Below are 25,787 nucleotides of genomic sequence, written 5' to 3'. Positions count from 1 at the left end.
ATTCATGGGTGTTACTATCTAGGCCAGCATTCAAGCCCATCCCTAATTGCCCTTGAGAGGGTGGTGGTGAGCTGCCTTCTTGAACTGCTGCAGTCTGTGCTGTGTGGTGTAGGTACACTAACAATGCTGTTAGGGAGGGGGTTCCAGGATTTTGAGTCAGTGAAATTGAAGGAACAGTGATATAGTTCCAAGTCAGAATGGTGAGTGGCTTGGAGGGGAACCTCCAGGTGGTGGTGTTCCCAGGTATCTGCTGCCCTTATCCTTCTAGATGGTCATGGTCGTGGGTTTGGAACGTGCTGCCAAAGGAACCTTGGTGAGTTGCTGCAGTGCATCTAGTAGATGGTACACACAGCTGCCAATGGGTGTCAACAGTGAATGTTTGTGGATGGGGTGCCTATCAAGTGAGTTGCTTTGTCCTGAACGGTGTTGAGCTACTTGAGTGTTGTTGGAGCTGCACCCATCCAGGCAAGCGGAGAATATTTCATCACACTCCTGACTTGTGTCTTGTAGATGGTGGACAGGCTTTGGGGAGTCAGGAGGTGAGTTACTCACCGCAGGATTCCTAGCCTTTGACCTGCTCTTGCAGCTAAAGTACTTATATGGCTAGTCCAGTTCAGGTTCTGGTCAGTGGTAACCCACAAGATGTTGATAGTGAGGATTCAGTCATTGAATGTCAATGGGGCAATAGATTCTCTCGTGTTGGAGATGGTCATTTCTTGGTACTTGTGTGGTGCAAATGTTAATTGCCACTTGTCAGCCCAAGTCTGAATGTTGTCCAGCTCTTGATGCACTTGGACATGGACTACTACAGTATCTGAAAAGTCATGAATGACACTGAACTTTGTGCAATCATCAGCAAATATCCCCACTTCTGACCTTATGATGGAAGGAAGGTAATTAATGAAGCAGCTGAAGATAGTTGGATCTAGGACACTGCCCTGAGGTGCTCCTGTAGTGATGTCCCAGAGCTCACCGCACCTCTGAAGTTCAGCTCTTTTGTCCATGTTGGAACCAAGGCTGTAATAAGGTCAGGAGCTGAGTGACCCTGGCGGAACCCAAACTAAGCAGGTTATTGTTGATTAAGTACCGCTTGATAGCACTGTTGATGACCCCTGTCATCACTTTACTGATGATTGCGAGTAGACTGATGTAGTGGTAATTGGCTGAGTTGGATTTGTCCTGTTTCTTGTGGACAGGGCATACCTGGGGAATTTTCCACATTGCTGGGTAGATACCAGGGTTGCAGCTGTACTGGAATAACTTGGCTAGGGGTGCAGCAAGTTCTGAAACACAAATCTTCAGTACTATGGCCGGAATATTGTCAGGATCCATAGCCTTTAGAGTATCCAATACCTTCAGCTATTACTTGATATCACGTGGAGTGAATCGAATTGGCTGAAGACTGACATCTGTGATGCTGGAAACCTCCGGAGGAGGCCGAGATGGATCACAAATGGGTTAGGGTTCAGGTTAAGTTCAGGATTCGATTGTGCACAGGTTGAATCACTCACAGTAGCTTGGGCACTTACAAGGGATATTTTTCACCCCAAAAAAAAGGTTTTTGGAGCTCTCCCGCTGGAAATTCTGCAAAGATAAAAGAAACAAGATAAAGGCAAAATACTGTGGATACTGGAATACAATATTTCTATCCAACATTTCATTCTGAATTTACTCCAGTAAAGTATTTGGAAAAGATCAAAACTGTTGTCTTCAATTCCCATCACAAACTCCATTCCTAGTTCGCCATTGACTGGGAAATGCCTCAGCTTCAACCAGAGTCTTTGTAATCTTGTTCCTTTATTTGAGCCTAATGGGTTGAGGATCCCAAATTCTCAACATTGCAACATTGATGTAGATTCAGCCCATCTCTCTCTACCCCTACCTCAGCCCATCAGTAAGTGGGAACCTCAATCATGGTTTTGTTAATTCTAGACTCAGCTATTCCCGATGTTTTCTCAGACAGCCTCCTAATGGCGACTCTACCTAAACATCGGCTCATCTGAAACTCTGCTGCCCAAACCATCACTTTCACCATCAGTTGCTAACTTATGCTGGTTCCCCATTGGGTAACATCTAGAATTAACAATGCATTTCTTGCATTTGAACCCCTTCTCATCCTCCTCCTTAGTTATCTCCACAATTTTTATTGATTAAATTATTAAATTTATTTATTAAAACCATTATTATTTATTGACAGATCTGTATAAACGCAGTAACTCTACACCAGGTTGTACTTCTGCTTCCCACCAGCTCCCAGTCTCATAGTCACGTGACACCATATCAAAATTATATCATTGGTACCTGAAGTTAACCTTTTATTCTATCTACAGTCTTCATCTCTCCTCCTCTCTCTCTCATTAAGTCATTCCTTCAAACCCACTTCTTTGACCATGGCTTTGATCAGCTCTCCTGATATCACCATCGTTAGGCTGGCAATCTGTCTACTTCCATTCTATGAAACACTTACAGAATGTGGAGTCGGTGACAATGTAATGGGTTACTGTACTTTCCCCAGTCACCATAGAGAACACAGCATGTGAAACTGCCTCATAGGGTCTGCACAGCAAGTTGCAATCTTTCAGTGACCCCAGGAGGAGACTCCAGCTTCACCATTCATCAGGCCAGATTCAGCGAGAACTATCTTCTCTCCTGGAGGGTCAGTACCGAGGGAGCGCTGCACTGTCAGAGGGTCAGTACTAAGGGAATGCTGCACTGTCAGAGGGTCAGTACTGAGGGAATGCTGCACTGTCAGAGGGTCTGTACTAAGGGAATGCTGCACTGTCAGAGGGTCAGTACTGAGGGAGTGCTGCACTGTCAGAGGGTCAGTACTAAGGGAATGCTGCACTGTCAGAGGGTCAGTACTAAGGGAATGCTGCACTGTCAGAGGGTCAGCACTGAGGGAGTGCTGCACTGTCAGAGGGTCAGTACTAAGGGAATGCTGCACTGTCAGAGGGTCAGCACTGAGGGAGTGCTGCACTGTCAGAGGGTCAGTACTAAGGGAATGCTGCACTGTCAGAGGGTCAGTACTGAGGGAGTGCTGCACTGTCAGAGGGTCAGTACTAAGGGAATGCTGCACTGTCAGAGGGTCAGCACTGAGGGAGTGCTGCACTGTCAGAGGGTCAGTACTAAGGGAATGCTGCACTGTCGGAGAGTCAGTACTGAGGGAGCGCTGCACTGTCAGAGAGTCAGTACTGAGGGAGTGCTGCACTGTCAGAGGGTCAGTACTGAGGGAGCGCTGCATTGTCAGAGGGTCAGTACTAAGGGAATGCTGCACTGTCGGAGAGTCAGTACTGAGGGGGTGCTGCACTGTCAGAGGGTCAGTATTGAGGGAGCGCTGCACTGTCAGGGTGTCAGTACTGAGGGAGCACTGCACTGTCAGAGGGTCAGTACTGAGGGAGTGCTATACTGTCAGACAGTCAGTACTGAGGGAGTGCTGCATTGTCAGAGAGTCAGTACTGAGGGAATGCTGCACTCACTTTGGAAAATGCCAAGGTGAAGAAGTATATCTTTTTCACCAATACCCATGCTATCTATCTTCTGCCCAAGAATGGTAGGAAGAGAACCATTGGACCTTTGGTCTGTTTTCACCCAAAGTTTCCTCTGAGATACCCATGGAAACATTGAATCTTCCTGCACAACAGCATGAAGCCCAGTGAGTGAAGGAAGTGTCTCATTAATAGGCAAAGATCAATACAGTTCAATTGCATTGAACACAACCCAGTGTGCATCACTTTGTTACATATTCACAAACAGAAACCAATGAAAAGTGCAGCTTCATCCAACCAAAAACTGTAAGTCAAATAGAATACTTACTTATCTGATTAGTTGTGGGTGAGTAGAAGGCATTAACTGTGGTGGGATTGGTGAACCATCTGTACAAAGAGGATAAAGTCAGATCAGATAAAATCACTGACTGAACAACATCCTCTAAACTTCACAATAGCTCAGTATCTCACTGAATGAGGTGTTGAGATGAGCTAAATGGAGAATCTCACTTTCAAACTCAGTAGTGAACGTTCAGAGTAGAATTGCTTGATCTATTTTGAGACAAGCTGCTATATATCACAGTAAAATAACAGAGTGCAGCTAATAGAAGTATTTCACTAGGGTCAGGATCGATTAACTTCAAGGAACAGCATTTCCACTATCCTAACTGGGTCTCCTACCTGACCTTGGGGGCCATGGATCCACAAAGATGGGGACATATAAGGAACTATTGGAAAGATGTTTATTGTGTGAGCCTGTTTCAGAGAATCATGTGTCTGGATATTAACTCTGCCCCTGTGATTACCCAGCTTGGGTGGGTACATGGGAGGAGGCCACAGTCACACTCAAGGTGTCCACCGGTTCATATTCCAACAGGGTTGGAGCACTCAGTGGCTGCGATCCCAGTTCTCTGATGAGGTCTGCAATCCGAGGAACATTGGCTCACAGCTTGAACTCACTAACTTTGCTCAGCACCATTTGATCAGGTTGGTGAGCTTTGTTTCTGCTGGAAGAAGACAAACAGAGTAGCAGCATTTACACACTCACTCTGTCTTCAAAACTTGTGTCCTTAATAGATAGAAATCCGCTTGGGCATAGAACTCGAGAGACTGCAGCACATTTCCAAAGTAGTCAGTTTCCGAAATGTTCAGCTGCACAGGAACGAGAGAAAGCAAGTCAGGAACTTAGAGTCATGGAGTCATAGAGGTTTACAGCATAGAAACAGGCCCGTCAGTCCAGCTTGTTCATGCCGCCCTTTTTTTTGAAACACCTAAGCTAGTCCCAATTGCCCGCATTTGGCCCATATCCCTCTGTACCCATCTTACCCACGGAACCGTCTAAACACTTTTTAAAAGACAAAATTCTACCCGCCTCTACGACTACCCTGGCAGCTTGTTCCAGACACTCACCACCCTCAGTGTGAAAAATTTGCCCCTTTTGTATCTCTCCCCTCTCACCTTAAACCTATGCCCTCTAGTTTTAGACTCCCCTACCTTTAGGAAAAGATATTGACTATCTAGCTGATCTGTGCCGCTCATTATTTTAGAGACCTCTGTAAGATCACCTCTCGGCCTTCTGCACTCCAGAGAAAAAAGTCCCAGTCTATCCAGCCTCTCCTTATAACTCAAACTATCAAGTCCCGTTAGCATCCAAGTAAATCTCTTCTGCACTCTTTCTAGTTTAATAATATCCTTTCATAATAGGGTGACCAGACACTGTACACAGTATTCTAAGTGTGGCCTTACCAATGTCTTGTACAACTTCAGTAAGACGTCCCAACTCCTGTATTCAATGAAACCAAGCCTTCTCCACCACTCTGTCCACCTATGACGCCACTTTCAAGGAGCTATGAACCTGTACTCCTAGATCTCTTTGTTCTGTAACTCTCCCCAGTGCCCTACCATTAACTGAGTAAGTCCACCCCTGGTTCAATCTACCAAACTGCATCACTTCACATTTATCTAAACTCCATCTGCCATTCTTCAGCCCACTGGCCCAATTGATCAAGATTCTTTGGAATCCGAGATAACCTTCTTCACTGTCCACTATGCCACCAATCCTGGTGTCATCTGCAAACTTACTAACCATACCTCTCATTCAAATCATTAATATAAATGACAAATAACAGAGGACCCAGCACTCATCCCTGAGGCACACCACTGTTCACAGGTCTCCAGTTTAAAAAACAATCCTCTACAACCACCCTCTGTCTTCTGTCAGCAAGCCAATTTTGTATCCATTTAGCTACCTCACCCGAGATCCCACAGAACATAGAACAGTACAGCACAGAACAGGCCCTTCGGCCCACGATGTTCTGCTGAGCTTTATCTGAAACCAAGATCAAGCTATCCCACTCCCTATCATCCTGGTGTGCTCCATGTGCCTATCCAATAACCGCTTAAATGTTCCTAAAGTGTCTGACTCCACTATCACTGCAGGCAGTCCATTCCACACCCCAACCACTCTCTGCGTAAAGAATCTACCTCTGATATCCTTCCTATATCTCCCATGAACCCTATAGTTATGCCCCCTTGTAATAGCTTCCACAATTTACCCACCACAGATGTGAGGTTCACCGGCCTGTAGTTCCCAGACTTTCCCTGCAGCCCTTTTCAAACAAAGGCACAACATTTGCCACTCTCCAATCTTCGGACACCTCACCTGTGACTATCAATGGGTCAAATATCTCTGCTAGGGGACACGCAATTTCCTTACTAGCCTCTCACAATGTCCTGGCATACACTTCATCAGGTCCCGGGGATTTATCCAGCTTGATGCGCTTTAAGTCTTCCAGCACCTCCTTCTCGGTAATATGTGCATTCCACGAGACATCACTATTTATTTCCCCAAGTTCCCTAACATCCATGCTTTTCCAAACAGTAAATACTGATGAGAAATATTCATTTAAGATCTCACCCATCTCTTGTGGATCCGCACATAGATGACCTTGTTGATCCTTAAGAGGCCCTACTCTCTCCCTAGTTACTCTTTTCGCCTTTATGTATTTGTAAAAGTTCTGGATTCGAAAGAGGAAATCAAGACAGCATCTATAGTGCTCCCTATTCCCATCAAAACAGGACAGCTCAAGTAGTTTTCTCTATTCCTCTTCAAACAGCACAGCTTCGATAGTGTTCCCTATTCTCCTTAAAACAGGACAGCTCGGATAGTGTTTCCTATTCCCCTTAAACCAGGACATTTCCAATAGTGTTCTCTCTTCCCCTTAAAACAGAACAGCTCCGATAGTGTTCCCTATTCTGATCAAAACAGGATAGTTCCGATAGTGTTCACAATTCCCCTTAAATCAGGACAGCTCTGATTATGTTCGCTATTCCTCTTAAAACAGGACAGCTCGGATCGTGTTCCCTATTCCCATTAAAACAGGAAAGATCCGATTATGTTCACTATTCCCCTTAAAACAGAGTAGCTCGGATAGTGATCCCTATTCCCATCAAAATAGAACAGCATTCCCTATTCCCCTCAAAACAGGACAGCTCCGATAGTGTTCCCTATTCTCCTTAAAACAGGACAGTCCCGATAGTGTTCCCTATTCCCCTTAAACCACGACAGCTCGGATAGTGTTCACTATTCCCCTTAAAACAGGACAGTTCCGACAGTGTTCCCTATACTGCTTAAACCAGGACAACTCCAATAGTGTTCCTTATTCCCATCAAAACGGGACAGCTCGGATAGTGTTTCCTATTCCCCTTAAAACAGGACAGCTCCGAAAGTGTTCCCTATTCCCATCAAAGTGTTCCCTATTCCCATCAAAGTGTTCCCTATTGCCATTTGAACAGGACAGCTTGGATAGTGTTCACTATTCCCATCAAAACAGGACAGCTCGGATAGTATTCCCTATTCCCCTTCAAACAGGACAGCTCCGACAGTGTTCCCTATTCCCCTTCAAGCAGGACAGCTCCGATAGTGTTTCCTATTCCCTTAAAACAGGACAGCTCCGATAGTGTTCCCTATTCCCCTCTAAGCACAACAGGTCCGAAAGTGTTCCCTATTCCCATCAAAGTGTTCCCTATTGCCATTTGAACAGGACAGCTCGGATAATGTTCACTATTCCCATCAAAACAGGACAGCTCGGATAGTATTCCCTATTCCCCTTCAAACAGGACAGCTCCGATAGTGTTCCCTATTCTCTTAGAACAGGACAGCTCCGATAGTTTTCCCTATTCTCTTAAAACAGGACAGCTTCGATATTTTTCCCTATTCGCAACAAATCAGGACAGCTCCGATAGTGTTCCCTAAACCCTTAAACCAGGACAGTTCTGATAGTGTTCCCTACTCCCCTCAAATCAGGATAGCTCCGATAGTGTTCACAATTCCCCTTAAAGCAGGACAATTCCGATAGTTTTCCCTCTTCCCCTTAAAACAGGACAGCTCCGATAGTTTTCCTTATTCCCATCAAAACAGGACAGTTCCGATAGTGTTCCCTATTCCACTTAAACAAAGACAGCTCCAATAGTGTTCCCTATTCCCCTTAAACCAGGACATTTCCAATAGTGTTCCCTATTCCCCTTAAAACAGGACAGTTCCGATATTGTTCCCTCTTCCCCTTAAAACAGGACAGCTCGAGAGTGATCCTTATTCCCCTCAAATCAGGAGTTCCGATAGTGTTCCCTATTCCCCTTAAAACAGGACAGCTCCCACAGTGTTCCCTATTCCCATTAAAACAGGACAGCTCCGATGGTGTTCTGTATTCCCCCTAAAATAGGGTGGTTCCGAGAGTGTTCCCTATTCCCCTTAAACCAGGACATTTCCGATAGTGTTCCCTTTTCCCATCAAAACAGGACATTTCCAAGAGTGTTCCCTATTCCCCTTAAAACAGGACAGTTCCGATAGTGTCCCCTATTCCCATTAAAACACAACAGCTCCGATTATGTTCCCTATTCCCCTTAAAACAGGACAGTTCCAATAGTGTCCCCTATTCCCATTAAAACACAACAGCTCCGATTATGTTCCCTATTCCCCTTAAAACAGGACAGTTCCAATAGTGTCCCCTATTCCCATTAAAACACAACAGCTCCGATTATGTTCCCTATTCCCCTTAAAACAGGACAGTTCCGATAGTGTCCCCTATTCCCATTAAAACACAACAGCTCCGATTATGTTCCCTAATCCCCTTAAAACAGGACAGTTCCGATAGTGTTCCCTATTCCCATTAAAACACAACAGCTCCGATTATGTTCCCTATTCCCCTTAAAACAGGACAGCTCCAATTGTGTTCCCGATTCACCTTAAAGCAGGACAGCTTGGATAGTGTTCCCTATTCCCATCAAACCAGGACAGTTCCGATAGTGTTCCCTACTCCCATCAAAACAGGACCGTTCCGATAATGTTTACAATTCCCCTTAAAACAGGACAACTCCGATAGTGTTCCCTATTCCGATCAAAACAGGACAGCTCCGATAGTGTTCACAATTCCCCTTAAAACAGGACAGCTCGGATAGTGTTCCCTATTCGCCATAAAACAGGGCAGTTCCGATAGTGTTCCCTATTCCCCTTAAAATAGAGTAGCTCGGATAGTGATCCTTATTCCCATCAAAATAGAACAGCATTCCCTATTCCCCATAAAACAGGACAGCTCCGATAGTGTTCCCTATTCCCCTTAAACCAGGACAGTTCCGATAGTGTTCCCTGTTCTCCTTAAAACAGGACAGTTCCGATAGTGTTCCCTGTTCCCCTTAAAACAGAGTAGCTCGGATAGTGATCCCTATTCCCATCAAAATAGAACAGCATTCCCTATTCCCCTTAAAACAGGACAGTTCCGATAGTGTTACCGACTCCCTTTAAACGAGGACAGTTCCGATAATTTCCCTATTCCCCTTAAACCAGGACATTTCCAATAGTGTTCTCTCTTCCCCTTAAAACAGGACAGTTCCAATACTGTTCCCTATTCCCCTTAAAACAGAGTAGCTCAGACAGTGATCCCTATTCCCATCAAAGCAGGACAGTTTGGATAGTGTTCCCTATTCCCCTTAAAACAGGACAGCTCCGATAGTGTTCCCTATTCCCCTTAAAATAGAGTAGCTCGGATAGTGATCCCTATTCCCATCAAAATAGAACAGCATTCCCTATTCTCCTTAAAACAGGACAGCTCCGATAGTGTTCCCTATTCCCCTTAAACCAGGACAGCTCCGATAGTGTTCCCTATTCCCCTTAAACCAGGACAGCTCCGATAGTGTTCCCTATTCCCCTTAAAATAGAGTAGCTCGGATAGTGATCCCTATTCCCATCAAAATAGAACAGCATTCCCTATTCTCCTTAAAACAGGACAGCTCCGATAGTGTTCCCTATTCCCCTTAAAACAGGACAGTTCCGATAGTGTTCCCTATTCCCCTTAAAACAGGACAGCTCCGATAGTGTTCCCTATTTCCCTTAAAACAGGACAGTTCCGATAGTGTTCCCTATTCCCCTTAAAACAGGACAGCTCCGATAGTGTTCCCTATTTCCCTTACAACAGGACAGCTCCGATAGTGTTCCCTATTCCCCTTAAATCAGGACAGTTCCGATAGTGTTCCCTATTCCCGTAAAACCAGGACATTTCCAATAGTGTTCCCTATTCCCCTTAAACCAGGACAGCTCCGATAGTGTTCCCTATTCCCCTTAAACCAGGACAGCTCCGATAGCGTTCCCTATTCCCCTTAAACCAGGACAGCTCTGATAGTGTTCCCTATTCCCCTTAAATCAGGACAGCTCCGCTAGTGTTCCCTATTCCCATCAATACAGGACAGTCCCGATAGTGTTCCCTATTCCTCTTAAACCAGGACAGCTCCGATAGTGTTCCCTATTCCCCTTAAACCAGGACAGCTCCGATAGTGTTCCCTATTCCCCTTAAACCAGGACAGCTCCGATAGTGTTCCCTATTCCCCTTAAACCAGGACAGCTCCGATAGTGTTCCCTATTCCCATCAATACAGGACAGTCCCGATAGTGTTCCCTATTCCCCTTAAACCAGGACAGCTCCGATAGTGTTCCCTATTCCCCTTAAACCAGGACAGCTCCGATAGTGTTCCCTATTCCCCTTAAACCAGGACAGCTCCGATAGTGTTCCCTATTCCCCTTAAACCAGGACAGCGCCGATAGTGTTCCCTATTCCCCTTAAATCAGGACAGCTCCGATAGTGTTCCCTATTCCCATCAATACAGGACAGTCCCGATAGTGTTCCCTATTCCCCTTAAATCAGGACAGCTCCGATAGTGTTCCTTATTCCCCTTAAAACAGGACAGCTCCGAAAGTGTTCCCTATTCTCATTAAAACAGGACAGTTCTGATATTGTTCCCTATTCCCGTTAAATCAGGACAATTCCGAAAGTGTTCCCTATTCCCCATAAAACAGGGCAGTTTTGACAGTGTTCCCTACTTCGTTCAAAACACGACAGTTCCGATAGTGTTCCCCATTCTCCTTTAAACAGGACAGTTCCGATAGTGTTCCCCATTCTCCTTTAAACAGGACAGTTCCGATAGTGTTCCCCATTCTCCTTTAAACAGGACAGTTCCAATAGTGTTCCCTATTCCCATTGAAAAACAACAGCTCCGATTATGTTCACTATTCCCCTTAAAACAGGGCAGCTCAGATAGTGTTCCCTATTTCCCTTCAAAACAGGACAGCTCAAATTGTGTCCCCTATTCCCATCAAAACAGGACAGTTCTGATAGTGTTCCCTGTTCTCCTTAAAACAGGACAACTCCAATTGTGTTCCCTATTCTCCTTAAAGCAGGACAGCTCCGATAGTGTTCCCTATTCCCATCAATACAGGACAGTCCCGATAGTGTTCCCTATTCCCCTTAAATCAGGACAGCTCCGATAGTGTTCCCTATTTCCCTTAAAACAGGACAGTTCCGATAGTGTTCCCTGTTCTCCTTAAAACAGGACAACTCCAATTGTGTTCCCTATTCTCCTTAAATCAGGACAGCTCGGATAGTGTTCCCTATTCCCATCAAAACAGGACAGTTCTGATAATGTTCCCTACTCCCCTTAAGGCACAAAAGCTCCAATATGTGTTCACAATTCCCCTTAAAACAGGACAGCTCCAATAGTGTTCCCTATTCCCCTTCAAGCACGAAAGCTACGATAGTGTTCCCTATTGCCATCTGAACAGGACAGTTCCGATAGTGTTCCCTATTCCCGTTAAAACAGGACGGCTGCGACAGTGTTCCCTGTACCATCAAAACAGGACATTTTCGACAGTGTTCCCTATTCCCCTTAAAACAGGACAGCTCCTATAGTTTTCCTTATTCCCATCAAAACAGGACAGCTCAGATAGTGTTCCCTATTTCCCTTGAAACAGGACAGCTCCGATAGTGTTCCCTATTCCCCTTAAACCAGGACATTTCCGAGAGTGTTCCCCCTTCCCCTTAAAACAGGACAGTTCCGACAGTGTTTCCTATAACACCTAAACCAGGACAGCTCCAATAGTGATCCTTATTCCCCTTAAACAAGGACAGCTCCGATAGCGTTCCCTATTCCCCTTAGATCAGGACAGTTCCGATAGCGTTCCCTATTCCCCTTAGATCAGGACAGTTCCGATAGCGTTCCCTATTCCTCTTAAACAAGGACAGTTCCGATAGCGTTCCCTATTCCCCTTAATACAGGACAGCTCCGATAGTGTTCCCTATTCCCCTTAAACCAGGACATTTCGAATAGTGTTCCCTCTTCCCCTTAAAACAGGACAGCTCCAATAGTGAATATCATTCTTAGTGAATGCAAAACTGATCGGAAACAGAAATATCAATTCTGAAGGTGAGAAATAGTATTTAGCAATTGAAGACATTAATTTCCCAAAGGCAATCATTCTTTCATTACTTCTCACTCAGGGTGGACCTGCTTCAGTATCAAATTAATTCTGAAACTGAGCGAAGAATCGAGATATATACTGCAACAATACAAGAGGAACTGAGTGAGAAATCAGCTACTTTACATTTTTGATGTACTCGTTCAAGATGGTTTCGTTCATTATGAAGTTGGGATATCCTATTTTGGCAAGAACTCCATCAGCCTAGAACAAAGAGTTGATGACAATTAATCCAGCAGAATAAATCAGGAGCTCCCAGTAAATAACTTGTGCAATGCACACAATGTTCACTGTACCATGACATGTGTACTATTACAGATTGAGTTGGGGTATATGTTTACATAAATGGAGACTATACCCTGAATTTTCCACCAAACATAGCAAAGATTACCTCATTACCTCATTATCAAGTGACAGTGATAGAGCTCCTTACCCTGTAGATCAAGTCCGCGCTCAATCTGTTCTTCCAGATGCTCTATCTGATGAATCATTCTGCCCTCACATCAGGTGAGGTTACACACCAATGTAGCTAACTTGTGATCATTAGCCCAACTGTTTTAAAACACAGATGTACCTTTTCTTTAGCTTTGGTCTTGGTTTCCAGATCCATCCAATCATTTTCTTTCTCCAAAATGTCCAAAAATGCCCAGCGAATGCCTGCAACCAAATCCTCAGTCTGCAAGAGGAAGGAACACAGCTATAATGAATGGGCTGGGACTGGGCATTGGAATGTATCAGGTATTGGAATGGACTGGACTGAGATCACCAGAACATGTTTGATCCCTAATATAAAAAGAGAAAGTGGAGAGAGAAACAGAGTTAACGTTTTGAGTCCAATATGACTCTTCATGTTCTGAAGAAGAATCAAACTGAACTAATCTCTCCACAGATGCTGCCAGACCTGCTGAGTATTTCCAGTATTTTCTGTTATTATTTCAGATCTCCAGCATCTGCAGTGTTTTCCTTTTATTTTAAAGTTTGATCCCTAATCTGGGCTACATTATCAAACCTGAATCCAGGTTCCCCCATTGCTCCGTTGTTCATGGATTAGAAGGAATGGGAATTTAAAGGCCAATGCCCTGACTGATTCTCCAATGAGTACACTTCTCTGTGACCGATTCCCTGCAAATTCGGGCAGCATGGTGGCACAGTGGCTAGCACTGCTGCCCCACAGCACCAGGGACCCAGGTTTGATTCCCAGCTTGGGTCACTGTGTGGAGTTTGCACATTCTCTCGGTGTCTGCGTAGTTTTCCTCCGGGTGCTCTGGTTTTCTCCCACAGTTCAAAGGTGTGCAGGTAAGGTGGATTGGCCATGTTAAATTGCCCCTTGGTGTCAGGGGGACTAGCTAGGATAAAGGCAGGGGGTTATGGGGATAGGGCCTGGGTGGGATTGTGGTCGGTGCAGACCACAATGGCCTCCTTCTACATTGTAGGGATTCTATGATTCTATGAAATTTTACATCGAGAGCCTCACAGCACAGCAGCAGGTCATTCAACCCAACAGGCACATGCCGGCTGAAAGAAATATATAGACCCAGCTTCCAGCTCCTAATCCTTTGCTTTTAGATTCCAGCACTTCAAATTGTTAAAATCAATGAGAGTTTCTGCCTCTTCAACCCTTTCAGATAATGAGCTCCAATTTCTAAATTCCCTCAAAAAGTACGTCTGAACTCCCCTCTACTTTCCCTTCTATCATTCGATACGATCATGGCTGATCTGAATGTGGCTTCAGCTCCACTTTCCTGCCAAACCCCCAGAACCCTCGATTTTCTTACAGATTGAAAATCAAACCCAGCTTTGAACATATTCAGTGACCCAGACTCCACTGCTGTCCACTGGAGAGAATTCCAATGACTAGTGGCACACTGAGAGAAGAAATTCCTCCTCTTCTCTGTCTAAACTGGAAGACTCCTTGGCCTGTAGCTTCCGCAGAGTGGCAGTCGCCGTCAGATTGCCACTCTCGACAGACTTACCCAGGCTGGGATTGTGAGAGTGTGTGTGTGTTTCTGTGTGTGTGTGTGTTTCTGTGTGTGCGTGCGTGCGTGCGTGTGATATCCCATGCGAGGCTTAGTCTGCTGTTTAGGTAGTTACTCTGGAGTGTATTTTTCCTTCTAACTCTTTCAAAGTAATTATCAGGGTAAAACTGGCAGAACCATCCCAAGATTTGTGATTGAAATTGCTTTGTCAGATGGTTCCCATCTCAGCGCAATTGTCCAGAGGAAGATAGCTTTTCCAGACAATTGCCAAGAACTTCCAAGAGGGATTCCCCAGTTCATCATTGGGGTATTCCCCTAAATGCGAGACTGGGGAGCCAGGAGGTTATTGGGCAATAATAACATTATGAGGAGTATGGACAGAGTGAATAGGAAGCAGCTGTTCCCCTTGGTTGAAGGGCAATCACAAAGGGGCATAGTTTTAGGGTAAGGGACTGGAGATTCAGAGGGGATTTGAGAAAACAATTTTTCACTCAGAGTGGTGGAAATCTGAACTGTTCTGCCTGGGAAGGTAGTGGAGACCAGACCCTTGCAACCTTTTAAAAGTATTTGGATGAGCACTTCATAGAATCATAGAAATCATAGAAATCATAGAAACCCTACAGTGCAGAAGGAGGCCATTCAGCCCATCGAGTCTGCACCGACCACAATCCCACCCAGGCCCCACCCCCACATATTCTACCCGCCAATCCCTCCAACCTACGCATCCCAGGACTCCAAGGGGCAATTTTTTTTTTAACCTAGCCAATCAACCTAACCCGCACATCTTTGGACTGTGGGAGGAAACCGGAGCACCCGGAGGAAACCCACGCAGACACGAGGAGAATGTGCAAACTCCACACAGACAGTGACCCGAGCCGGGAATCGAACCCGGGACCCTGGAGCTGTGAAGCAGCAGTGCCAACCACTGTGCTACCGTGCCGCCCCTTGAAATATAGCATTCAAGGATATGGGACAAGAGCTGGAAAATGGGATTAGCGCAACTTTAGTGGTAGTTACTGTCAGTGCAGACTCGATGGGCTGCAGGGCCTTTTCCGCATTGTACGACTCTATGACTCATAGAAACATAGATGATAGGAGCAGGAGGAGGCCATATGGCCCTCCAAGCCTGCTCCGCCATTCATCACATGGCTGATTATCCAACTGAATAGCCTAATCCTGCTTTCTCTCCATAACCTTGGATCCCATTCCGGCAATAGTACTGAAGACTTGTGCTCCAGAACTTGCTACTCCCCTAGCCAAACTCTTCCAGTACAGTTACAACACTGGCATTTACCCAACAATGTGGAAAATTGCCCACGTACGTCCTGTACACAAAAAACAGGACAAATCCAACTCAGCCAATTACCGCCCAATCAGTCTACTCTCAACCATCAATAAAGTGATGGAAGGGGTCATCAACAGTGCTATCAAGCAGCACCTGCTCAGCAATAACCTGCTCGGTGACACCAGTTTGGGTTTCGCCAGGGTCACTCAGCTCCTGACCTCATTACAGCCTTGGTTCAAACGTGGACAAAATAGCTGAATTCCAGAGTTGAGGTGAGAGTGACAGCCCTTGACATCAAGGCTGCATTCGACCGAGTGTGGCATCGAGGAGCCCCAGCAAAACTGGAATCAATGGGTATCAGGGAGCAAACACTCAGTTGGTTGGAGTCATACCTAGTGCATAGGAAGATGGTTGTGGTTGTGGAGGGTGTAGTTGTGGAGGGTCAGTCATCTGAGCTCCAGGACATCTCTGCAGGAGTCCCTCAGGGTAGTGTCCTCGGCCCAACATTCTTCAGCTGCTTCACCAATGACCTTCCCTCTATCATAAGGTCAGAAGTGGGGATGTTTGCCGATGATTGCACAATGTTCAGCACCATTCGCGACTCCTCAGATACTGAAGCAGTGCAGGTTCAAATGCAAAAAGATCTGGACAATATCCAGGCTTAGGCTGACAAGTGGCAAGGAGCATTCATGCCACACAAATGCCAGGCAATGACCATCACCAATAAGAGACACGCTAACTACCGCCCTTTGACATTCAATGGTGTTACCATCACTGAATCCCCCACTGTCAACATCCTTGGGGTTACTATTGACCAGAAACTCAACTGGACTCACCACATAAACACAGTGGCTACAAGAACAGATCAGAGGCTAGGAATACTGCGGCAAGTAACTCATCTCCTGACTCCCCAAAGCCTATCCACCTTCTACAAGGTACAAGTCAGGAATGTGATGGAATACTCCCCACTTGCCTGGATGGGAGCAGCTCCAGCAACACAAGCAGCTTGACACCATCCAGGACAAAGCAGCCCGCTTGATTGTCACCACATCTACAAACATTCAATTCCGACGCTCAGTAGCAGCAGTGTGTACTATCTACAAGATGCACTGCAGCAATTCACCAAAGATCCTTAGGCAGCACCTTCCAAACCCATGACCACTTCCATCTAGAAGGACAAGGACAGCAGATACATGGGAACACCACCACCTGCAAGTTCCCCTCCAAGCCACTCATCATCCTGACTTGGAAATATATCATCGTTCCTTCACAGTCGCTGGGTCAAAATCCTGGAATTCCCTCCCGAACGGTATTGTGGCTCAACCCCCACAGAACATGGACTGCAGCGATTCAAGAAGGCAGCTCACCACCACCTTCTCAAGGGCAACTAGGGATGGGCAATAAATGCTGGCCCATGTCCCACGAATGAATTTTTTAAAAATTTGCCTCAAGTGCTACATCAAGCCGTCTCTTGAATACATTCAATGTTTTGGCATCAACTACTTCCTATGGTAATGAATTCCATAGGCTTACCACTCTTTGGATGAAGAAATGTCTCCTCATCTCTATCCCAAATGGTCTACCCTGAATCCCCAGACTGTGACTCCTGGTTCTGGACTCCCCCACCATCGGGTACATCGTCCCTACATCTACCCTGTCTAGTCCTGTTAGAATTTTATAAGTCTTTATGAGATTCCCCCTCATTCATCTGAACTCCAGCGAAAACAATCTTAACCTAGTCAATCTCTCCTCATACATCAGTCCTGACATCCCCGGAATCAGTGTGGTAAACCTTCGCTGCGCTCCCTCGAGAGCAACAACAGTCCAAAGATATGCGGGTTAGGTTGATTGGCCATGCTAAAAATTGCCCTTAGTGTCCTGAGATGCGTAGGTTAGAGGGATTAGTGGGTAAATATGTAGGGATATGGGGGTAGGGCCTGGGTGGGATTGTGGTCGGTGCAGACTCGATGGGCCGAATGGCCTCTTTCTGTACTGTAGGGTTTCTTTCTTTCTTTCTATCCTTCCTCAGAAAAGGAGACCAAAACTGCACACAATATTCTAGGTGTGGCCCCACCAAGGCCCTGTATAACTGCAACAACACATTTCTGCTCCTGTACTCGAAATCTCTCGCAATGAGTAAATGGCAGAACCCTCAAACAGAAGGCCTGTACAGGCCCTTCGGCCCTCGATGTTGTGCTGAGCTTTGTCCGAAACCAAGATCAAGCTATCCCACTCCCTATCATCCTGGTGTGCTCCGTGTGCCTATCCAATAACCGCTTGAAAGTTCCTAAAGAGTCCGACTCCACTATCACAGCAGGCAGTCAATTCCACACCCCAATCCCTCTCTGAGTAAAGAACCTACCTCGGACATCCCTCCTATATCTCCCACCATGAACCTTATAGTTATGCCCCCTTGTAACAGCTACAGCCACCCGAGGAAATAGTCTCTGAACGTCCACTCTATCTATCCCCCTCATCATCTTATAAACCTCTATTAAGTCGCCTCTCATCCTCCTCCACTCTAAAGAGAAAAGCCCTAGCTCCCTCAACATTTCCTCATAAGACCTAACCTCATAAGACCTAACCTCCAAACCAGGATCCTGGTAAATCTCTTTTGCACTCTTTCCAATGCATCCACATCCTTCTTATAGTGAGGTGACCAGAACTGCACACAATATTCCAAATGTGGTCTCACCAAGGTCCTGTACAGTTGCAGCATAACCCCACGGCTCTTAAACTCAAACCCCCTGTTAATAAACGCTAACACACGATAGGCCTTCTTCACGGCTCTATCCACTTGAGTGGCAACCTTCAGGGATCTGTGGATATGAACCCCAAGATCTCTCTCTTCCTCCACATTCCTCAGAACCCTGCCGTTGACCCTGTAATCCGCATTCAAATTTGTCCGACCAAAATGAATCACCTCGCACTTATCAGGGTTAAACTCCATCTGCCATTTTTCGGCCCAGCTCTGCATCCTATCTATGTCTCTTTGCAGTCTACAACAGCCCTCCACCTCATCCACTACTCCACCAATCTTGGCCTTCTATGAGATACAGTAAGAGTTTTAACAACACCAGGTTAAAGTCCAACAAGTTTATCTGGTAGCAAATGCCATTAGCTTTCGGAGCGCTGCTCCTTCGTCAGATGGAGTGGATATCAGCTCTCAAACAGGGCACAGAGACACAAAATCAAGTTACAGAATACTGATTAGAATGCAAATCTCTACAGCCAACCAGGTCTTAAAGATACAGACAATGTGAGTGGAGGGAGCATTAAGCATAGGTTAAAGAGATGTGTATTGTCTCCAGACAGGACAGACATTATTCTATGAGATAGCCAGTTACTTATCCAATCGGCCAAATTTCCCTCTGTCCCACACCTCCTTACTTTCTTCCTGAGCCGACCATGGGGAACATTATCAAACGCCTTACTAAAATCCATGTATATGACATCAACTGCTCTATCTTCATCTACACACTTAGTTACCTCCTCAAAGAATTCAATCAAATTTGTGAGGCAAGACTTACCCTTCACGAATCTGTGTTGACTATCCCAGATTAAGCTGCATCTTTCCAAATGGTCATAAATCCTATCCCTCAGGACCTTTTCCATTAACTTACCGACCACCGAAGTAAGACTAACCGGCCTATAATTACCAGGGTCATTCCTATTTCCTTTCTTGAACAGAGGAACAACATTCACCACTCTCCAGTCCTCTGGCACTATCCCCGTGGACAGTGAGGACCCAAAGATCAAAGCCAAAGGCTCTGCAATCTCATCACTTGCCTCCCAAAGAATCCTAGGATATATCCCGTCTGGCCAGGGGACTTATCGACCCTCAGGTTTTTCAAAATTGCTAATACATCTTCCCTCAGAACATCTACCTCCTCCAGCCTATCAGCCTGTATCTCACACTCATCCTCAAAAACATGGACCTTCTCCTTGGTGAACACTGAAGAAAAGTATTCATTCATCGCCTCTCCTGTCTCTTCTGACTCCATGCACAAGTTCCCACTACTGTCCTTGACCGGCCCTAACCTCACCCTGGTCATTCTTTTATTTCTCACATAAGAGTAAAAAGCCTTGGGGTTTTCCTTGAACCGACTTCTCATGCCCCCTCCTAGCTCTCCTCAGCCCTTTTTTTAGCTCATTCCTTGCTACCTTGTACCCCTCAAGTGACCCAACTGAACCTTGTTTTCTCATCCTTACATACACTTCCTTTTTCCTCTTGACAAGACATTCAACTTCTTTTGTGAACCATGGTTCCCTCACTTGGCCATTTCCTCCGTGCCTGACAGGGACATATCTATCAAGGACACGCAGTATTTGTTCCTTAAACAAGTTCCACTTTTCATTTGTGCCTTTCCCTGACAGTTTCTGTTCCCATCTTATGCTTCCTAATTCCCGCCTAATCGCGTCATAATTACCCCTCCCCCAATTATAAACCTTCCCCTGCCGTAAGGCCCTATCCCTCTCCATTGCAATAATGAAAGACACCGAATTGTGGTCACTATCTCCAAAGTGCTCTCCCACAACCAAATCTAACACTTGGCCCGGTTCATTACCCAGTACCAAATCCAATGTGGCCCCACCTCTTGTCGGCCTATCCACATATTGTGTCAGGAAACCCTCCTCCACACACTGTACAAAAACTGCCCCATCCGAACTATTCAACCTATAAAGGTTCCAATCAATATTTGGAAAGTTAAAGTCACCCATGACAACTACCCTGTGACCTCCACACCTATCCATAGTCTGCTTTGCAATTTCTTCCTCCACATCTCTATTACTATTTGGGGGCCTATAGAAAACTCCTAACAACGTGACCGCTCCTTTCCTATTTCTAACTTCAGCCCATATTACCTCAGTATGCAGATCCCCCTCGAACTGCCTTTCAGCAGCCGTTACACTATCCTTGATTAACAATGCTACTCCTCCACCTCTTTTACCACCTTCCCTACTCTTACTGAAACATCTATACCCCGGAACCTCCAACAACCATTCCTGTCCCTGTTCTAACCATGTCTCCGTAATGGCCACAACATCGTAGTCCCAAGTACCAATCCACACTCCAAGTTCACCTACCTTATTCCGGATGCTCCTTACATTGAAGTAGACACACTTCAACCCACCTTCCTGTCTGCCAGTACACTCCTGTGACCTCGATACCTTCCTCAGTACCTCACTACACTCAACACTGGCTTCTGGACTACAGCTCATTTTCCATCCCCCTGACAAATTAGTTTAAACCCCCCCGAAGAGCCGTAGCAAATTTCCCTCCCAGGATATTGGTGTCCCTCTGGTTCAGGTGCAAACCGTCCTGTTTGTACAGGTCCCACCTTCCCCAGAATGTGCTCCAATTATCCATGAAACTGAAACCCTCCCTCCTACACCATCCCTGCAGCCACGTGTTTATCTGCACTCTCTCCCTGTTCCTCAACTCGCTAGCACGTGGCACCAGCAACAAACCCGAGGTGACAACATGGTTTGTCCTGGCTCTCAGCTTCCACCCTAGCTCCCTAAATTCCTGTTTTAAATCCCCGTCCCTTCTCTTACCTATGTCGTTGGTACCGATGTGTACCACGACTTGTGACTGTTCCCCCTCCCCCTTAAGGATCCTGAAAACACGGTTCGAGACGTCACGGACTCTGGCACCCGGGAGGCAACATACCATCCGTGAGTCTCTTTCGCTGCCACAGAACCTCCTATCTGTCCCTCTAACTATAGATTTTTGGCTGATCTTTTTGTGGACTCAGCTCCACTTACCCGCCTGCTCACCATAACCCTTAATTCCTTTACTGTTCAAAAATTTACCTGTCTATCCTTGCCTTAAAAACATTCAATGAGGTAGCCTTAACTGCTTCACTGGGCAGGGAATTCCACAGATTCACAACCCTTAGTGTGAAGAAGTTCCTCCTCAACTCAGTCCTAAATCCGCTTCCCCTTATTTTGAGGTTATGCCCCCTCGTTCTAGTTTCACCAGCCAGTGGAAACAACTTCCCTGCTTCTATCTTATCTATTCCCTTTATAATCTTATAGGTTTCTATAAGATTCTTTCTTCTGAATTCCAATGAGTATAGCCCCAGTCTACTCAGTCTCTCCTCATAAGCCAACCCTCTCAACCCCGAAATCAACCTTGTGAATCTTCTCTGCACCCCCTCCAGTGCCAGTATATCCTTTCTCAAGTAAGGAGACCAAAACTGTACACAGTTTGCCTGGAACTCGCTGGGTTCCAGGGTGCCTGGAACTCGCTGCCGGGAGAGGTAGTGGAAGTGGATACGATAGTGACTTTTAAGGGGCATCTTGATAAATACATGAATAGGATGGGAATGGAGGGATATGATCCCCGGAAGGGCAGGAGGTTTTAATTCAGTCGGGCAGCATGGTCGATGCAGGCTTGGAGGGCCAAAGGGCCTGTTCCTGTGCTGTAATTTTCTTTGTTCTTTGTATACCATTTGCCTTCTTTACCGCCTGCTGCACCTGCATGCTTACCTTCAGCGACTCGTGGACAAGGACACCCAGATCCCGCTGCACACTCCCCTCTTCCAATTTACAGCCATTCAGGTAGTAATCTGCCTTCTTGTTTTTGCTTCCAAAGTGAATAACCTCAAATTTATCCAAATATTCCATCTGCCATTGATTTGCCCACTCGCCCAACCTGTCCAGATCAACCTGTCCAGGGCAAACAGGTAGGGAGGTCATGGAACCTTTACAGATTAAAGGGGAGGAGGTGCTCGCTGTCTTGAGGCAAATCAGAGTGGATAAATCCCCAGGACCGGACAGGGTATTCCCACGGACCTTGAGGGAAGCTAGTGTTGAACTTGCAGGGGCCCTGGCAGACATATTTAAAATGTCAGTATTCACGGGGGAGGTGCCGGATGATTGGAGGGTGGCTCATGTTATTCCGTTGTTTAAAAAAGGTTCCAAAAGAAATCCGGGAAATTATAGGCCAGTAAGTTTGACGTCGGTGGTGGGCAAGTTATTGGAAGGTGTGATAAGGGATAGGATCTACAAATATTTGGATAGACAGGGACTTATTAGGGAGAGTCAACATGGCTTTGTGCGTGGTCGGTCATGTTTGACCAATCTATTAGAGTTTTTCGAGGAGGTTACCAGGAAAGTGGATGAAGGGAAGGCGGTGGATGTTGTCTACCTGGATTTCAGCAAGGCCTTTGACAAGGTCTCTCATGGGAGGTTAGTTAGGAAAGTTCAGTCGCTAGTTATACATGGGGAGGTAGTAAATTGGATAAGACACTGGCTCAATGGAAGAAGCCAGAGAGTGGTTGTGGAGGATTGCTTCTCTGAGTGGAGGCCTGTGACTAGTGGTGTGCCGCAGGGATCGGTGTTGGGTCCATTGTTGTTTGTCATCTATATCAATGATCTGGATGATAATGTGGTAAATTGGATCAGCAAGTTTGCTGATGATACAAAGATTGGAGGTGTAGTGGACAGTGAGGAAGGTTTTCAAAGCTTGCAGAGGGATTTGGACCAACTAGAAAAATGGGCTGAAAAATGGCAAATGGAATTTAACGCAGACAAGTGTGAGATATTGCACTTTGGAAGGACAATCCAAAGTAGAACGTACAGGGTAAATGGTAGGACTCTGAAGAGTGCAGTTGAAGAGAGGGATCTGGGAATACAGGTACAGAATTCCCTAAAAGTGACGTCACAGGTGGATAGGGTTGTAAAGAGTGCCTTTGGTACATTGGCCTTTATAAATCGGAGTATCGAGTATAAAAGTTGGAGTGTTATGGTAAGGTTATATAAGGCATTGGTGAGGCCGAATTTGGAGTATTGTGCACAGTTTTGGTCACCTAGTTACAGGAAGGATGTAAATAAGGTTGAAAGAGTGCAGAGAAGGTTCACAAGGATGTTGCCGGGACTTGAGAAGCTGAGTTACAGAGAGAGATTGAATAGGTTGGGACTTTATTCCCTGGAGCGTTGAAGATTGAGGGGAGATTTGATAGAGGTGTATAAGATTTGACATTGCCTGCCACACTGTCCATCGTTGTGGACCCACTGGCACTCTTTTCTCCTCCTGCTTCATGCCCAACAGGAGCCAAACCCTTGGGAGAAGGCAGCAGAGAATACCAAGTGCTGGGCATCGGTGTGGACTGTGCTCGTCATATCAAAACTTTCCACTTTCCAAAGAGAACTAAGGGACTGCTGTGTGCTCTGTTTCATGGAGACGTGGCTCACTCCTGCTTCACCAGACAGTGCCCTACAACCAGAGGGTTTCTCAATCCATGGAATGGACCATACAGCGGCCTCAGGCAAGGCTAGGGGAGGTGGGATCTGCTTCCTAATCAACACCTCGTGGTGCCTAAACGTAGCAACAGCTCCCCAGATCTAGAATACCTGATGCAAAAATGCCACCCCTACTACCTTCTGCGGGAGTTCACCTCCATTATCCTGATGGCAGTTTACATCCCACCCGATGCGGACGTGAAGAGAAAGAGACTCACGGATGGTATGTTGCCTCCCGGGTGCCAGGGTCCATGACGTCTCGGACCATGTTTTCAGGATCCTTAAGGGGGAGGGGGAACAGTCACAAGTCGTGGTACACATCGGTACCAACGACATAGGTAAGAGAAGGGACGAGGATTTAAAACAGGAATTTAGGGAGCTAGGGTGGAAGCTGAGAGCCAGGACAAACCATGTTGTCACCTCTGGTTTGTTGCCGGTGCCACGTGCTAGCGAGTTGAGGAAAAGGGAGAGAGTGCAGATAAACACGTGGCTGCAGGGATGGTGTAGGAGGGAGGGTTTCAGTTTCATGGATAATTGGAGCACATTCTGGGGAAGGTGGGACCTGTACAAACAGGACGGTTTGCACCTGAACCAGAAGGGCACCAATATCCTGGGAGGGAAATTTGCTACGGCTCTTCGGGGGGGTTTAAACTAATTTGTCAGGGGGATGGGAAAATGAGCTGTAGTCCAGAAGCCAGTTTTGAGTGTAGTGAGGTACTGAGGAGGGTATCAAGGTCGCAGGAATGTACTGGCAGACAGGAAGGTGGGTTGAAGTGTCTCTACTTCAATGCAAGGAGCATCCGGAATAAGGTAGGCGAACTTGGAACGTGGATTGGCACTTGGGACTACGATGTTGTGGCCATTATAGAGACATGGTTAGAACAGGGACAGGAATGGTTGTTGGAAGCTCCGGGGTATAGATGTTTCAGTAAGAGTAGAGAAGGTGGTAAAAGAGGTGGAGGAGTAGCATTGTTAATCAAGGATAGTTTAACGGCTGCTGAAAGGCAGTTCGAGGGGAATCTGCCGACTGAGGTAATATGGGCTGAAGTTAGAAATAGGAAAGGAGCGGTCACGTTGTTGGGGGTTTTCTATAGGCCCCCAAATAGTAATAGAGAAGTGGAGGAAGAAATTGCAAAGCAGATTATGGATAGGTGTGGAGTCATGGGTGACTTTAACTTTCCAAATATTGATTGGAACCTTTATAGGTCGAATAGTTCGGATGGGGCAGTTTTTGTGCAGTGTGTGCAGGAGGGTTTCCTGACACAATATGTGGATAGGCCGACAATAGGCCACATTGGACTTGGTACTGGGTAATGAACCGGGCCAAGTGTTAGATTTGGTTGTGGGAGAGCACTTTGGAGATAGTGACCACAATTCGGTGTCTTTCATTATTGCAATGGAGAGGGATAGGGCCATACGGCAGGGCAAGGTTTATAATTGGGGGAGGGGTAGTTATGATGCGATTAGGCAAGAATTAGGGAGCATAAGATGGGAACAGAAACTGTCAGGGAAAGGCACAAATGAAAAGTGGAGCTTGTTCAAGGAACAAATATTGCGTGTCCTTGATAGGCATGTCCCTGTCAGGCAGGGAGGAAATGGCCGAGTGAGGGAACCATGGTTCACAAAAGAGGTTGAATGCCTTGTCAAGAGGAAAAAGGAAGTGTATGTAAGGATGAGAAAACAAGGTTCAGTTGGGTCGCTTGAGGGGTACAAGGTAGCAAGGAATGAGCTAAAAAAAGGGCTTAGGAGAACTAGGAGGGGGCATGAGAAGTCCTTGGTGGGTCAGATCAATGAAAACCCCAAGGCTTTTTACTCTTATGTGAGAAATAAAAGAATGACCAGGGTGAGGTTAGGGCCAGTCAAGGATAGTAGTGGGAACTTGTGCATGGAGTCAGAAGAGATAGGAGAGGCGATGAATGAATACTTTTCTTCAGTGTTCACCAAGGAGAGGGACCATGTTTTTGAGGATGAGTGTGAGATACAGGCTGATAG

General features: G+C 46.0%; 1 protein-coding gene across 1 annotated transcript in view; it reads right to left on the bottom strand.

Annotated features, from left to right (window-relative positions):
• Positions 1 to 25,787, bottom strand: part of phex (phosphate regulating endopeptidase homolog, X-linked) — a 94,744-nt gene that overhangs the window by 22,656 nt on the left and 46,301 nt on the right. Inside the window, exons 7-11 of the mRNA XM_078205760.1 lie at positions 12,859 to 12,960; positions 12,411 to 12,488; positions 4,534 to 4,637; positions 3,814 to 3,872; positions 1,530 to 1,584 (exon numbers count right to left, since the gene is read on the bottom strand). Coding sequence (XP_078061886.1) covers positions 1,530 to 1,584; positions 3,814 to 3,872; positions 4,534 to 4,637; positions 12,411 to 12,488; positions 12,859 to 12,960 — 398 coding nt within the window. The remainder of the gene's footprint in view (positions 1 to 1,529; positions 1,585 to 3,813; positions 3,873 to 4,533; positions 4,638 to 12,410; positions 12,489 to 12,858; positions 12,961 to 25,787) is intronic.

Source organism: Mustelus asterias, unplaced genomic scaffold, assembly GCF_964213995.1.
Source record: "Mustelus asterias unplaced genomic scaffold, sMusAst1.hap1.1 HAP1_SCAFFOLD_972, whole genome shotgun sequence".
Classification (NCBI taxonomy): domain Eukaryota; kingdom Metazoa; phylum Chordata; class Chondrichthyes; order Carcharhiniformes; family Triakidae; genus Mustelus; species Mustelus asterias.
This window is presented reverse-complemented; position numbering and strand designations above follow the sequence as displayed.